Below are 17,323 nucleotides of genomic sequence, written 5' to 3'. Positions count from 1 at the left end.
ACAATGCTGTAGTAAGATATAGAAAGACACCAGTGTGTCTTTGGTGTTATAGTTGTTTATCATGTACAAAATTTTCTTGAGGGCACACAAGTGACTAAGTGAGCATGTGTAGGTGACTATGTGATTTACTTAGTAAAACTCTAAATGAGTTGCATTATAATCTAAATACTTATTATGCTTGATTTTATTTAGCTAGATGTTGCTAATTGGGCATAACACGTTTACTTTAGCATTCTGTACTACAAAAGATACAATGTATGTATCATGTATGATGTGTCCCATGTTTATCATATAATTAGACAATGCATCAATAGCTTAATTGAGTTTGTTATCACTGGTACAATGAAAACACACTCGTTAATAATTTTACGCAATTCTTGCATGTTAGTGTTTAAGTAAGTGTATTAATTAAATGCAGACAAGCTGTTGCATGCTGTCCTCCATAATAAGGCTGTTAATGACAACATAGCTGAAAATAAGTTGAAATATCTCTACACTTTGCTTACCAGTATTTGTTATTTAGGGTGTGCTGTAAGTTGCAAACACACTACAAAAATAGTGTTCCAATACTACCTATACAAACTCTGTCTTTAGTCAATATTAAAACAACTAATTTAAAAACGTCCCTATAACAAGAGAAAATGGACTACAAATCTATAAATAACTCTGTGCAATGCTATTCAGTATTGTGGACTGTATTGTATGACAGTTATATATTATCTAATGTGATCTTGGATGTGACATGTGTGTAGGAGTTCACTAGTGATAAATAATAAGTTACAATAGTTAGCTGACATGTGTATGAAAATGAAGAGTTTTACAAGCTAGTAGGGATCATTACAAAGTGCTGAAACAAGAGGATTATCACATGTAAACTTAGTCTCTATGTTAGACATTGTTGTTGTATAGACTAAAAACAAGATTAAAATTATGCACCAGGTGATGATCTTCCTTGCTTCAGTACTAGTCTTTGTCATATGAATCCTATTAGGCTATAAAATTATTAGTGTCTCCGTTCAGTTCAATGCATGGTCATTGAATCATTTCCCATAAAGCTCTAAATTTTCGTAATTTAAAATTTTTGCAAAGTGATTGATTTTGGGTTCACCAAAATTTTCATAAAATTAAATTCATAAACTGTAGACTTTATTTTCGTAAAAAGTGCAACGCGCGGCGGTTCATCACATGTGTGGACATTAGGTGCAAATACATGGTAACAAGCGCCGCAGCATGACACTCAGCGATGGCATCTACTGGAGGACCTTTGAGGCATTTTTTGACTCATGTGTGAGAGGTTTCCATGTACACCAAGACATCTGGATGCCGGTGCTAGGTGAAATACTCTCCTCCCTTGTTTGCATAACTAATTGCAGTAGCCAGAACTTCTTTTGATGGCGGTCTAGTAGGAGACGGTAACACAGAATTTGACTTGAAGTAATGATGCAAACTCTTCTGTATTTCGTCTTGATCACATATTCAGTGCTTATCAAAACAGAAAATTTTTCATAATTTTACTATAGTAATGAAAATTTTCAACTACGAAAATTTGGAGCCCTATGGTATTCTGATCAATTCAGTTTCATACATGATAGAAACAGCTGAAAATAATGTTCATAGGTTTACTAAGGAAATATTTATGTATTTAAAAATATTATCAACAGTGATATTTGATCACAGAGACAATGTAAGCACCACTATAGCATGTTGTGTATTGTGTACAGGGAATGTATGTATGTATGTATAGAGTGGACTATATTACTCTAGCGCTGTTAAGTAATGTCAAGGTCTCCAATTCTTCTTTACTAGGTTAGGTAACTCAAAGGCTGTAGTACAAGTTGCTGCCAGACTTTCAGTACTAGACACTGTAAATTAAAGAGCAATAATACAGAGCTCTCAACTCTCACGCATTGCGCGTGAGACACACGCATCTGACTCCAATCTCACTCTTGGTTTTGCAACTCACCCATAGTTTTGCAAAAATCTCACACATTTTTCAGAAACAGACTGTCTAGCTTTATAATATAGTCTCTATTAACTTACAATCCGAGCCCGTTACAATCTTTGTACCCCGCGACAATGAGCCGTATACTTTCGTACTTGAGATTTCGTAGTGAACGGCGTCGGCTTACTTGTATCACATGCAAATACACGTGCAGCTGCACTGTGATGCTGCAGCAAATTTAATTTTTATCTCTAAGGCTTCCTATAGTGAATAGCACCCAATATTATTCACAGTGGTTGTTTACTTGTAATATATGGTTAGCTCAGTACAAGTTACTCCCCTTTCACAGTGGCCTTTGTGCCGGCACTGCCGATTATGGTGTTTTCTTTGTGTATTGAATACAATAAAGCTCACAGTAGCAAACAATAACTCTATAGACTATGTTACATACTGTAGCTAAATAGTATAGTTGTACCATGCAAGTGAGTTGTTTTTACTGCTTTATCACTTACATCAATAATAATATTTTAAGATGCTCTCAAATCTGTATGGTCTAGCTATTTTTCAAAAATTTCCCAGGGTACATGGCCTCCAGACCACTTAGCTAAGTGTGTTTTGCACACTGTCGGATGTTCACCAGCATGTCTTACTCCTACATACTTATTTCTAACTTATTTTAAACTCAGTCATCACTCTAAGGTAACTGACAGGTTGAGAGCTCTGATAATATAGTGTGTTGTAGACCCATGCTAATAATCATAGACTTAAACCATAGAAAAATGAACTAAAGTAAATTGCTGAGCAAGGATCACTAATAGTCCAGAATATTCATCACTCAGCCTGGTACCCAACCCCCTATTCTACTACACCTAATACATGTAAATCAGAAGGATGTATTCATCTAGGGTAGGCCACACAGCAAATTTGATTAAATTCCCAATAACCATTTGTGCGATGGGTGTTCAAACTTTTGGTTTAATTTCTTAATTTTTTTCTTCTTATGCTGTACAGGAGCTTCGATTTGTTTTCACACACTTTACACAAAAATTGCTATAAAACATGAACACGTAATTTCCTTTGGCACAAATGAAGGGCATAATTATAAAGGTGAATTCATGTGCCTAGTTTGCTGTGAATTTGATGAATAACCAAGAAGGAGCTATAAGCTTTTTATTCATGTAAAAAGATCAAACTTCTGTTATGGCTAAAGAATAAACCAAGTATGGGAATAACTTGAAAAATTGTGTGTACATAGACTGATCATTGTAGCAGTGCATATTAATAGTTTAAAAAGCAGAGTTACAGCTACAAATTATATATATACTAAACGGCTGTAAATTCATGTGATTGAGATACTCTAATAGAACAGTCACCACAGGGTAGGATACATACACATTATATGTCAGAAATAAAACTTACCAGAGTTCTTACCAGACTTCGAACCAGGGTCCCCCATACCTAACACCTACATCCTTATCTGAACCACTGCTATCTTGGCTGATTACTGCAAATTCTAGTGTATATCTGCTTATAAACAAACATTTATAATTTCATAGATCTACCAATAGAAGTACTAGGTTTTTGTATAAAATACTATGTATGTTCTATTAGAAGTCCTTAAAAATGTGCATGCACTCTATTAGAGTAGTACAATAATATTGAAATCATGCAGTACAATATATTTAAAAAAAAATTGTTTAACCATAAGGGTAGGGTAATTACAAAAGGCAATGCCTATAGGAGTATATAACACCTACAAAAACACAAGATACAAAAACAGAGAACAACAAACATTACAAGGACATTAGTACAATACAGAACAAATAACTAAATACTGTAGCAAGAAAAAAAAAGTGTTATAAAAATTTATGCAACTCTCGTCTAAAGTGAGACCAATGAGGAAGAGAGAGAATATCATGCGGAACAGAATTCCATAAAAAGATCAAGACACACGGTAGTGTGTCCTGCGGCCCAAGAAGCTGGCACGCAACACCCGTGAGTATATTGACAGGAAGAAAGAAAACGCACTTTTCGCACCTCCGTATCTCTGTGCTGCCTTGATGAAACAAGACGATTTTTGCTGTGAACACTCCCGCTAATTACAGTACTCCACATTCCAAATTTGAGCAAAATCGCTTCAGGCGTTCCCGAGATATGCGACTTCAACAATTGGCTTAGTTTCTTTGGTTTTTTCTTCTTATTTTCTTCCTCTTTTCGCACACTTACAAAAACTGCTATAAAATGCGAATGCCTTATCCGATTGCCTTGAACGTTGGCACACAGAAGGGAGGTGTAACGGCGCATTTCGGTACCAACTTTGGCTGGAATACCATAAACAGGCAAAGAGTTATGAGCGATTATTCACAACAAATAACATCAATATGTTGTTACGCTTACAGGCTAAACCGCGTATGGGAAGAAGCTGAAAATCGGTGGGTGAATAAGTTAACTATTGAACCTCAAACCTTTTGTGGTTTGAAAGAAATCCAGCTAAAAACCAGGAAGATGCAACGAAAAAACAACAGTGTGTAACAATTACGCAACCGAGATTAGCTAATTAAAAACGACTACTTGCCACGCCTACCAGATAAACCACTTGGGGTAATGCTTTGAAATTCGCTGTACAGATGGAGTAATCATCTTAGAAAGGCTCTTCAATAGTGTAGAAGAATCAGACGTAAAGCCACGGAGTTATAACACGAAATCCAACTTGGTGTAGCAAGTGCGAGATCGAGATACTCTAATAGAGCAGTCATCCTGATAGAGCAGTCACCCTGAACAAAATTCAAGAGATCAGTTAGAAACAAGTAACCTGTATAGAGATCAGCTACAAACAAATCACCCAGTAGAGAGTTCAGCTACAAACAATTCACCCTGTAGAGAGATCTACTAGAAGAAGTTAACTTGTAGGGAGTTCAACTACGGAAAGAGATAGTTCAGCTAGAAGAAATCACCTTGTAGAGTTCAGCTACAAAGAAACCACCATGTAGAGAGTTCAGCTACAAACAATTCGCCCTGTAGAGAGATCAGCTAGAAGAAGTTACCTTGTAGAGAGTTCAGCTACAAAGAAACCATCATGTAGAGAATTCAGCCGCAAACAAATCCCCTGTAGAGAGTTCAGCTACAAACAAATCTCCCTGTAGAGAGATCAGCTAGAAGAAGTTTCCTTGTAGAGAGTTCAGCTACAAACAAATCACCTGGTAGAAAGATCAGCTAGAAGAAGTTACCTTGTAGAGAGTTCAGCTACAAAGAAACCATCATGTAGAGAATTCAGCCACAAACAAATCACCTGTAGAGAGTTCAGCTACAAACAAATTTCCCTGTAGAGAGATCAGCTAGAAGAAATTTCCTTGTAGAGAGTTCAGCTACAAACAAATCACCCTGTAGAAAGATCAGCTAGAAGAAATCACCTTGTAGAGAGTTCAGCTTCAAAGAAACAATCATGTGAGAGTTCAGCTACAAATAAATTGCCCTGTAGAGAGATCAGCTAGAAGAAGTTACCTTGTAGAGAGTTCAGCTACAAAAAAACCATCATGTAGAAAGTTCAGCTATACAAACAAATCATCCTGTAGAAAGATCAGCTATAGAAGAAATCACCTTGTAGAGAGTTCAGCTACAAAGAAACCATCACATAGAGAGTTCAGTTACAAACAAATCATCCTGTAGAGAGATCAACTAGAAGAAGTTACCTTGTAGAGAGTTCAACTACAAAGAAACCATCATGTAGAGAGTTCAGCTGCAAACAAACCACCTGTAGGGAGTTCAGCTACAAACAAATCTCCCTGTAGAGAGATCAGCTAGAAGAAGTCACCTTGTAGGGAGTTCAGTTACAAAGAAACCACCATGTAGAGAGTTCAGCTACAAACTAGTGACCTTGTAGAGACATCAGTTAGAAGAAGTTTTCTTGTAGAGAGTTCAGTTACAAACAAATCACCCTGTTCAGACATCAGTTAGAAGACGTTTTCTTGTAGAGAGTTCAGTTACAAACAAATCACCCTGTAGAAAGATCAGCTAGAAGAAGTCACCTTGTAGATAGTTCAGTTACAAAGAAACCACCATGTACAGAATTCAGCTACAAACTATAGTGACCCTGTAGATACATCAGCTAGAAGAATTTACCTTGTATAAAGTTCAGCTACAAAGAAACCATTCTGTAAAGAGCTCAGCTGCAAACAAATTACCTATACAGAATTCAGCTACAAACAAATCACCCTGTAGAGAGATCAGCTAGAAGAAGTTACCTTGTAGATAGTTCAGCTACAAACAAATCATCCTGTAGAGAGATCAGCTAGAAGAAGTTACCTTGTAGATAGTTTAGCTACAAACAATTCACCCTGTACAGAGCTCAGTTAGAAGAGGTTTCCTTGTAGAGAGTTCAGCTACAAACAAATCACCCTGTAGAGAGATCAGCTAGAAGAAATTACCTTGTAGAGTGTTCAGTTACAAAGAAATCACCATAGAGAGTTCTGTAATAATTATCTAATCAAAAACAGCCAAGCTGTAAAAAAAGGTGCGGCCCCCAAAAAGGCCATGGTAAAAAAAGATGTGAAATCCAAGGTGGCGGCCAAGAAATGGCTGTGATGGTAGGTTAATGGTTACATTTTAATAACAACAATTCAGGTGAATTTGGTGCCAAGACCAAGCGGCACAAAATTCACCTGAATTGTCGTTATTAAAATGTAACCATTAACCTACCATCACAGCCATTTCTTGGCCGCCACCTTGGATTTCACATCTTTTTTCACCATGGCCTTTTTGGGGGCCGCACCTTTTTTTACAGCTTGGCTGTTTTTGATTAGATATCACTTCTTTTTGTATTTGTATACTGCAAAGCCGGCCTATGGCTGGCTTTGGGGCTTTTTTAACCCATGTGTTTTTTTCTTTACTACAGGAAGAAGAAAATAACTTAAAGAAGAATTTTAGTACTTCAATTATTTTTGATTTTATTAATAATTATACAAATTATATACATATATTTATTACATGCCCATTATGCCCCACAGGATATTTTTTTGCTGCTGATCTCTCCACTGGGTGACTTGAAATGTAGCTGAACTATATATAGGATGGCTTCTTTGTAGCAGAACTCTCTACAATGTAACCTCTTCTAGCTGGTCTCTCTACAGTATATTTTGTTTCTAGCTGAACTCTCTACAGGTGATTTGTTTGCAGCTAAACTCTCTACATGGTGGTGTCTTTGTAACCGAACTCTCTACATGATGGTTTCTTTGTAGTTGAACTCTCTATAAGGTGACTTCGTCTAGCTGAACTCTCTACAGGGTGATTTGTTTGCAGCTGAACTGTCTACATGATGGTTTCTTTATAGCTGAACTCTCTACAAGGTGCCTTCGTCCAGCTGATCTCTCTACGGGGTGATTTGTTTCTAGCTGAACTCTCTACAGGTGATTTGTTTGCAGCTAAACTCTCTACATGGTGGTTTCTTTGTAGCTGAACTCCCTACATGATGGTTTCTTTGTAGCTGAACTCTCTACAAGGTAACTTCTTCTCTACAGGGTGATTTGTTGTAGTTGAATTCTCTACAAGGTGGTTTGTATGAGGCTGAACTCTCTACATGGCGGTTTCATTGTAGCTGAATTCTCTACAGAGTAATTTGTTTGCAGCTGAACTCTCTACATGATGGTTTCTTTGTAACTGAACACTCTACAAGATGACTTCTTCTAGCTGATCATTCTACAGGGTGAATTGTTGTAGCTGAACTATCTACAAGGTAACTTCTTCTAGCTGATCTCTATACAGGGTGATTTGTTTGTAGTTGAATTCTGTACAGGTGGTTTCTTTGTAGCTGAACTCTGTACATGATGGTTTCTTTGTAGCTGAACTCTTTACAAAGTGACTTCTTCTAGCTGAACTCTCTACGGGGTAATTTCTTTGTAGCTGAACTCTCTATTATGATGGTTTCTTTGTAACTGATCTCTCTACAAGGTAACTTCTTCTAGCTGATCTTTCTACTGGGTGATTTGTTTGCAGCTGAACTCTCTACATGGTGGTTTCTTTGTTGCTGATAGGGACCCGCCGATTATGCTGGCATAATTATGAGCATAATAGGTGTTTGAAAGCATTGAGCATAATGCTAGCATAATAGGTAGAATATTTGTGTAATAGTATGAATTCTTGCTTATCAAAATAGCTATCACAGAAAGATCGATATACTCTAATAGAACAGTCAGTAACTCTAATAGAACAATCACCTAGCTGACTGTTCTATTAGAGTATATCGATCTTTTCTGTGATATGCATTTTGACAAGTAAGTTTGTGCTTCAGCCACTTATTATTTATCCATAAATTGGAAATTATTAGCAGAGCATGAGAACTGAGGCATAAATAATTGGGCATAATTTGAGCATAATGGGTAAGTATTGAGCATAAATTTAAGATTTAAGCATAATAGGTAAACTTTTGAGCAGTGCAGCATAGCATAATAGGTAAAATTATGAACATAATCGGCGGGTCCCTAGTTGCTGAACTCTCTGCAAGGTGAATTCTTCTACCTGATCTCTCTACAGGGTAATTTGTTTGTAACTGAACTCTGTACAAGTGCGTTTTTGTGGGTGATCTCACTGCAGGTTGATTTGTTTGTAGCTGAACTCACTAAAGGGTGATTTTGCTTGTAGCTGAACTCCTTGCATTGTATCTAGTTTCTAGCTGATCTCTCTACAGGGTGACTTGTTTGTAGCTGATCTCTCTACAAGTTGATTTGTGTGTAGCTGATCTCTCTGCAGGTTGATTAATTTGCAGCCGATCTCTCTACAAGGTAATTTGTTTGTAGCTGAACTGTTTATGTAGCTGATCTCTCTGCAGGTTGATTTGTTTTAGCTGAACTCTCTACAGGGTGATTTACTTGTAGCTGAACTCCTTACATTTTGTCTAGTTTCTAGCTGATCTCTCTACAGGGTGATTTGTTTTAGCTGATCTCTCTACAAGTTGATTTTTGTATAGCTGATCTCTCTGCAGGTTGATTTGTTTGTAGCCGATCTCTCTATAGGGTAATTTGTTTGTAGCTGATCTCTCTACAAGTTGATTTGTTTTAGCTGAACTCTCTACAGGCTGATTTGTTTGTAGCCGATCTCTCTACAGGGTGATTTTTTTGTAGCTGACCTCTTTTCAGGGTGATTTGTTTCTAGCTGATCTCTCTACAAGGTAATTTTTTGTAGCTGACCTCTCTTCAGGGTGATTTGTTTCTAGCTGATTGTTCTACAGGTTGATTTGTTTGTAGATGAACTCTCTACAGGGTAATTTGCTTGTAGCTGAACTCCTTACTTTGTGTCTAGTTTGTAGCTGTTCTCTCTGCAGGGTGATTTGTTTGTAGCCGATCTCTCTACAAGGTAATTTGTTTGTATCTGAACTATCTATAAGGTGATTTGTACGTAGCTGATCTCTCTGCAGATTGATTTGTTTTAGCTGAACTCTCTACAGGGTGATTTGTTTCTAGCTTATCTCTCTACAGGTTGATTTGTTTGTTGCTGATCGCTCTAAAGGTTGATTTGTTTGTAGCTGAACTCTCTGCAAAGTGTTTTGTTTGTAGTTGATTTCTCTACAAGGTGATTTTTTGTAGCTGACTTCTCTTCAGGGTGATTTGTTTCTAGCTGATATCTCTACAGGGGGATTTTTTGTAGCTGACCTCTCTTCAGGGTAATTTGTTTCTAGCTGATCGCTCTACAGGTTGGTTTGTTTGTAGCTGAACTCTCTACAGGGTGATTTGCTTGTAGCTGAACTCCTTACATTGTGTCTAGTTTCTAGCTGATCTCTCTACAGGGTGATTTGTTTGTAGCTGATCTCTCTACAAGTTGATTTGTGTGTAGCTGATCTCTCTGCAGGTTAATTTGTTTGTAGCCGATCTCTCTATAGGGTAATTTGTTTGTAGCTGAACTATCTATAAGGTGATTTGTTTGTAGCTGATCTCTCTGCAGGTTGATTTGTTTTAGCTGAACTCTCTACAGGGTGATTTGTTTGTAGCTGAACTCCTTACATTGTGTGTAGTTTCTAGCTGATCTCCATACAGGGTGATTTGTTTGTAGCTGATCTCTCTACAAGTTGATTTGTGTGTAGCTGATCTCTCTGCAGGTTGATTTGTTTGTAGCCGATCTCTCTACATGTAATCTGTTTGTAGCTGAACTCTCTATAAGGTGATTTGTCTGTAGCTGATCTCTCTGCAGGTTGATTTGTTTTAGCTGAACTCTCTACAGGGTGATTGCTTGTAGCTGAACTCCTTACATTGTGTCTAGTTTCTAGCTGATGTCTCTACAGGGTGATTTTTTGTAGCTGAACTCTCTACAGGGTGATTTGTTTCTAGCTTATCTTTCTACTGGTAGATTTGTGTTGATTTATTCATTGCTGATCGTTCTAAAGGTTGATTTGTTGCAGCTGAACACCCTGCAAAGTGTTTTGTTTGTAGCTGATCACTCTAAAGGGTAATTTGTTTGTAGCTGAACTCTCTCCACAGTGACTTGTGAGTAGCTGAATTCTGTGTAACTGAATTCTCTAGAGAGTGACTTAATTGTAGCTGAATTCTCTACACAGTGCATGACTTGTTTATAGCTGAACTTTCTTCAGTGTGACTTGTAATGTTCTGAATCTCTATAGTGATATATTTGCTTAACTCTCCACATGGTGACTGTCTTCTTGCTGAACTGTCTATAAGATTAACTGTTTGCAGCTGAACTCCCTACAGAATAACTTGTGATGTAATAAAATTCTATAATGTAATAAAATTCTATAATGGAATAAATAAATTAGCCGAGTGCTCTATTAGGGTGACTGTTCTATTAGAGTATCTCGATCTCGCATTTGCTACACAGAGTTGGCTTTAGAATCATAACTCAGTGGTTTGTAATCCGATTCTTCAGTACTACTGCAAGGACTTTCAATGAAGATTATTCCAGCTATACACCGATTTTCAGCTCATTGCTCTAAGCGGTTTGCCTAGTAGGCGTGAAAACTAATACTTTTTTATTCATAAAAATCGATCGCGTAATTGTGACACAGGTTGGGTTTTGTGTCATATCTCCGTGGTCTTTATCTCGATTCCTTTCAAACCACCAAAAGGCACTCCTACGATGGTTACTCCATCTACATAGCAACTTTCAACTCATTCCATGAAGCGGTTTACCCTGTAGGCGTGACAACAAATCGATCTTGTTTTACGCGAATAATCGGTCATAACTCCTGAACCATTCACCGGATGTGTACCAAATTTGATGCTAGGATTCGCCTTTGGACTCCCTTTCTGTGTGCCAAATTTCAAGGCGATCGGAGTACGCGTTTGCTTGTTACAACAATTTTTGCAAGTGTGCGAAAAGACGAAGAAGAAAAAAAACGAAGGAAAAAAAACGAAACTTTGGCAGCTCGTATCTCGGAAATGGCTGGAGCGCTTTCCTTCAAATTTGGAATGTAGACTCCCTTGGCTGGCGGGCAACTGTGTAGCAAATTTGGTTCCAATCAGATAAGTGATCACCGAGATACAAAGGTGTGAAAATGACGTTTTCGTTCTTCCTGTCAATATACTGACAGTGTGGCGCGCCAGCTTCTTGGGCCGCACGACACACTAACGTGTGTCTTGATATGTATTACATATATAAAATGTACATTTACTGATAAAATCAGAAATATTTAAAGTATTCAACATTTGTTTCATCTTTTTCTTCCTGTGGTAAAGAAAAAAAGATAGGTAAAAAAACCTCAAAGCTATGGCCGGCTTTGGGGTATACAAATACAAAAAGAAGTGAAATCTAATCCAAAACAGTGAAGCTGTAAAACAAGAGTGCGGCCCTGAGAAAGGCTATGGTGAAAAAAGATGTGAAATCCAAGGTGGCGGCCAAGAAATGGCTGTGATGGTAGGTTAATGGTAAAAATTTTAATAACAACAATTCAGGTGAATTTTGTGCCGCTGGTCTTGGCACAAAATTCACCTGAATTGTCGTTATTAAAATTGTTACCATTAACCTACCATCACAGCCATTTCTTGGTCGCCACCTTGGATTTCACATCTTTTTTTCACCATAGCCTTTCTCAGGGTTGCACTCTTTTTTTACAGCTTGGCTGTTTTGGATTAGATACCATTAACAAAAATGAAAACCATAAGAGTTTATTGATGACCGCTTACGCTGTAACGAAAGGGAGTGAGATCTTGTACAAGAATTGGTAAATGAAAAGGAGCTTAAAAAAGATAAGGAAATGTGGCAGTGATAAATATCATAAATGGTAACTATTGTAAGATACTTCCGATGAGTAGAAAGAGATGGCCAGTGAAGCTTGTGACAACACTCACTAGATGACTTTGACCATGTGAGACTATAACAGTTGTACCTGCTGCCACACACCCAATGAGCCCACGATTTTGGATTTTCTCCAGAGCAGAAATGTTTTTCTGAGTGTGAGGATTCCAAACGGTAATTGCATAATCTAAAACTGGTAGGACAAGTGCTCTGAATGCCTTCCTCTTGGCTGAAGAATTACATGTGTACATGTTATGATGCAAAAAATTTAAAGTTCGAGAAGTTTCAATGAAACAAGTGAGACATGTTTATTCCAAGATAGTTTAGAGCGTACAATACCTCGTAGATACTTGACAGATGATGAACACTGGTTTTTCAGGTAGTAGGAATGATGGATAGGAGAACGTTTATTAGAAATACACATTTCGAAGGATTCAGCCTCATTTGCCATGTGGAACATAAGATGACATTAAATCCAGATCTTTTTGTAAAATTTTACAGTCAGCTGTAGGCAGTAAATTGCAACGTTGTCTGCAAAATCTTGTAAGAGATGAGACAACTGATGGGAGATCATTGTTATATAAGATAAAGAGCAAAGGGCCTAGGATAGAGCCTTGCGGTACTCCAGATAGGACATTGGACCAGTCTGAAGCACAACCATTGATCACTACATGTTGCTGCCTAGTAGTAAGAAATTATGAGAACCACTTTAGCATAGATTTGCCAACACTGTAAGCTTTAAGCTTCAGTAAAAGGCGTTGATGAGGCACGGAGTCAAAACCTTAGCAAAATCAATGGAAATACAGTGGGTACAAAGACGATTATTTAGGTTAGATGCCCAATCATTAACAGCAAACAGCAGCCAATGAGGTAGTGGAGCACTTTTTTACGAAAACCAAATTGAGCATCACAAAGAACTTGATGAGACTCCAACAACTCATAAATTTGTTGAAAATAATCCTCTCCAGCACTTTAATGATAACACAAGTTAAACTGATTGGTCAATGATTGCTAACAAGATGTTTAGTATGGTGCGTGCATCCATAAATACCCAAGACTTATGCATTAGATTTTACACCATTCCATTCAAATTCTTATAACTCGATACTCGCTTGCACTATTTCCACGAATCAACTGTCATTTTATTCCTTATAGATTGGCGATCGTGATGGTACTGAAGATTTCTTTCTTGAACAGTAGAAAGGTGTTAAAACATCGCTTTAAATCTAAACTATTCGTTTATACTTAGAAAACCTGCTGTACCTTCGTCCCTGTTTACACTATAGTGCTGCGATAAAGATCAAAAGACTCATCACATCATGGCACATCATGCGGTATGTAGTATCACGTGATTGCAACTTAATAAAATGGCGGAGCAAGACGAAAACGAGATCGATGCAAAATGAATCTTGTCAATTACGCATGTGATGGAAGAGGAAAAAAGACTTTTCAAACTTTATGGAATTACTTCTATACTACTGTTTTGTGTTAGATAAATATCTTCTGTGAGATTCAAGAACATTTTACTGAAATTGTTGTGGTCTTTATTGTAAGCCAATAGCTTTTGTATGCTGCTTGAAATTTCCTTTTATAAAAATGATGTGAATGTGACTGAAACTGTTATAAATCAAGGTTACTGTTCTGTATGTAAAATATCTTCTGTGAAAAGTTGTGTGATATGTAGGGGAATCTGTGCAAAAAAGGATAGCACCTTGAGATAAATAGTAGCACAGAAAATTCTCAAAACGTATATTTGATGTTTAATCAACCACACTTCCAGGGGGTGTGTCATGACCTCACCCTTCAAGTATGTTATAAGTCAAGTCAGTTTCCACTTGGTGTCCAAAAATGATGTACTAATCTTTATCTAGAAGAAAGTTATGAGTGTTTTAAAATTTGGGCATTTATGGATGCAGGCACCATACCTTTCTTAAAAACAGGGGTGATGTTTGCATGGACCCAATCAAGGGGAAGGACACCATCGGCTAATGATTTGTTAAATAAAGCAGCAAGAGGGATAGCAAATTCTGCAGCACTATCCTTCAGCAGACGAGGGCAAATGCCATCAGGCCCACAAGCTTTGCTGGTATCCAATGCAGACAATTCAGCACATACATCAGAAAGAGACACTGATAAATGATCAAAAGAAAACCCAGCAACCGTAGGAAGGTGCAGTTTTGGTACATTAGAAACATCTTCCTTAGTGAAAACAGACACAAAGTATTGATTAAATATGTTAGCCTTTGCAGAATCTGAGGTTACCACCTGATCTTTATAATTGATAGCAAGTATGGGATTACGACATGCTCTAATCTTGTTAATCCAGTTCCAGAAGGGCTTAGTTCTTTGATGAAGACAATCAGTGATCAAATCAACAAATGCTTTGAAGTCAAATCTTGTGGCAGCACGCACCTTATTTTGCAACAGATTGTACTGGTGTTGGCGAGAAATTTCTTAAGTTTCCTGTAGCATAATTTCTTCAGTCTTATTAACTGTATTGTGGATTCAGACAACCAATTTTTCATTTTTTTACGCCGCCAGCAATCTTGAGTTACAGAATCTTGCACAACAGCAAAGAAAAGATCTTTCCACTGAGACCACAATACATCAATATCATCTGCTTCAGCCAGGTCCCAAACCAGGCCCGTAGCCATGGGGGGTTCGGAAGAACCGTCCTCTTGGGAAAAAGGTCTACAATTTCAGTAAAAAGGTCCACAATTTTAGCAAAAAGGTCCACAATTTTAGTATAGAAGTCCAAATTTTCAGTAGCAAAAGTCCATTAGCTCCAGTTTAATAAACGCCACTAATAAGAAGCTAAATTAAGTGCTCCAAGTAGCTGGCTCATTCAGTGCTTGTAATGCAATGCAAGATCGAGTTACTCTAATAAAGCAGTCAACCACCCTAATAGAACAATCACTCTAATAAAACAATCATTCTAATAGAACAGTCACATTACATTTTCTTTTAAAATCTGTATGTAATTGCTTAATTTATTTACAAAACCATGTTTGTTGTCTAAACTAGAACTTTCATAATGTAAAAATTTTGGTGGGCAAGCCCCTCCCATGCAGAGCCCATAAATAGCATCCATGCTTCAATGCACGATCCAACAGAGCACTCAATCTTTCCCATTCTTATTCACTGTGACATTTCAATATATTATAGACACAGATGGTATAGCTAATCACAGTTGGTATAATTACAGTAGCAGTAGAGATGTTTCCCAGATGTCATCCAAATAGCTGGTCTTGAACTGAACCTACCTAAAAATTGTTATTTTTATTGACTGAAATGCCACTATATTCAACCTTTTAGTGTCTATTTTCAAAAAATTTCCTGGGGGGCATGCCCCCAGACCCCCCTAGTTTCAGCATGCAAAAATGTAATCCATACAAAAGGGCCTCAAAGAAGGTCCACTTTTCTTCTAAAAGAATCTACCCAGATAAACAAGTCCGGCTATGGCCCTGCAAGGTACGGACAGAAGACATTTGATAAAGTTTGTCTTCAATAATCATCATGTGTCTGTATAGAAAAGAAGAAATGTGAGTAAAACTTTAATGTACCAATACAAACTAAGCGATTTACTTTTTTTCATAAAGTCCTACAAAACTCCCTACCCCCACTTTGACATTAATAACTACATATTAATGAAAGCATCAGTATCCACAACAAGATCATCATGATCAGGCAAGTTATTCCATCGTATTTCTACAACCAATTCGAACCGTCATTTTTATTTTTGCAGACTACCAAGATTATGGAACTCTTTACCCTCGATTGACCTGAATCTATCTTATATGACAATAAAAAAGCAACTTACCCAATTTCTATGGCATCACTTTTTAAACAATTTCAACTCTAATAATACCTGTACATTTCATTTTTGCTGTCCCTGTTCTTCATGTACAAACAACACACACACTACCCCTTTTTACTCTATGTGTAATTAAGTAGTATATTTTAAGTAGGTAGTTAGTATTTGTAATTAGCTATTGGCAGTTCGTGCCTTTAGCTATCAGCCACCCTACTCTAATCACCAATTATCATTGACACTTTTGTAATCAACTATAATTTTGCACATGTACGGTATGGTTGTAAAACTAATAAATAAATAAATAAAAAACAAATCCCAGAGTCACTGGTTATAGGGCCTTATAAAGTTCAAAAAGAAATGAAACCCACGCAAAAACAACCAAGCTGTGAAACAAGTTGATGTTGTGCTACTTCTAAAAACCAGGCGCCATGCAGCTAGCTAACTCATCTGGGATTAACCATAGATAGTATATGCTACTATGAATTAACCAACTATGTATTACTATTTTACAATAGGGTTGTGCAATAATATTATTAACTAATTCTCGTATTTCGTAATTCATGAAATTTCCGTATTTCGTTCAATTACATTACTATGCATTGCTAAGGAAGCGCTTGTTAAGCAAACCGAATTTACCAACATATTATTCACAGAGGTATCTTCTAAACTGTTTTATAGTTTGGCTATTGTGTTTTTCCCACAAATTCTCTTGACAAAGCCTCAAAGCTACTCTTCATTTTCGTTTGCGTACATAAGGGATACGCTCCCTTTCAACTCGAAGCGATAGGCTATTCCTGGTAGTATACGAGGCCTGCACCGTTGTTTTTCAGTTGTTAAACGCCTGAAAACCTCAAAGGGAAGGTAGTTTACAAAGTCTGAGGAAAGTTGCCACACCCATATTTCGGTCCGCCGAAAAGAAACCACCTCAGAGCAAAGTTGACTTGTGCAGAAGTTTAATACAGACTTCATGTCGCTTTTACTCCTTACGTAAAAGCTGCTGTTACCATTATTGATGAAATTTAACATTAAGAAATGCGAACACTTGAGAATTACCAATAAAAGAAATCCCATCATTCATAGCTATCATCTGGAGAATTCAATCATCTCTGAGGTTCCTCACACGAAATATCTCGCGGTCACCATTGACCAGAAACTATCATGGAATGAACACATTCAAAGAGTCACTAGCAAAGCAAACCAGGTTAATGGATTCTTGCGTTGTAACCTTCACCAATGCCCTGTTTCTGTTAAGAGCAATTGTTATAAGATGATGGTCCGCCCCATTGTTGAATATGCATCCTCTGTCTGGGCCCCCCACACCCACACCAATATAA

The 17,323-nt window shown here is 37.3% G+C and overlaps 2 protein-coding genes across 9 annotated transcripts in view; one reads left to right on the top strand and one right to left on the bottom strand.

The window, feature by feature from the left end:
• The window catches only part of LOC136253062 (long-chain-fatty-acid--CoA ligase ACSBG2-like), a 318,134-nt gene that overhangs the window by 107,642 nt on the left and 193,169 nt on the right, over nt 1-17,323 (bottom strand). The gene's annotated exons all lie outside the window — the stretch shown is intronic.
• LOC136253053 (serine/threonine-protein phosphatase 6 regulatory ankyrin repeat subunit B-like) overlaps nt 1-17,323 on the top strand; it is a 201,665-nt gene that overhangs the window by 81,396 nt on the left and 102,946 nt on the right. The window contains exon 1 of one of the 3 annotated variants that reach the window (XM_066045633.1): nt 1,607-1,684. The exons of the other annotated variants lie outside the window; for them this stretch is intronic. Coding sequence (XP_065901705.1) covers nt 1,637-1,684 — 48 coding nt within the window. The 5' untranslated portion in view covers nt 1,607-1,636. Of the gene's footprint in view, nt 1-1,606; nt 1,685-17,323 lie in introns of those variants that run through there. 3 annotated transcript variants of the gene reach the window in all.

The sequence above is a fragment of the Dysidea avara genome, chromosome 4, assembly GCF_963678975.1.
Source record: "Dysidea avara chromosome 4, odDysAvar1.4, whole genome shotgun sequence".
Lineage (NCBI taxonomy): Eukaryota > Metazoa > Porifera > Demospongiae > Dictyoceratida > Dysideidae > Dysidea > Dysidea avara.
Note: the sequence above shows the minus strand (reverse complement) of the source record. Positions and strands in the feature narration are given on the sequence as shown.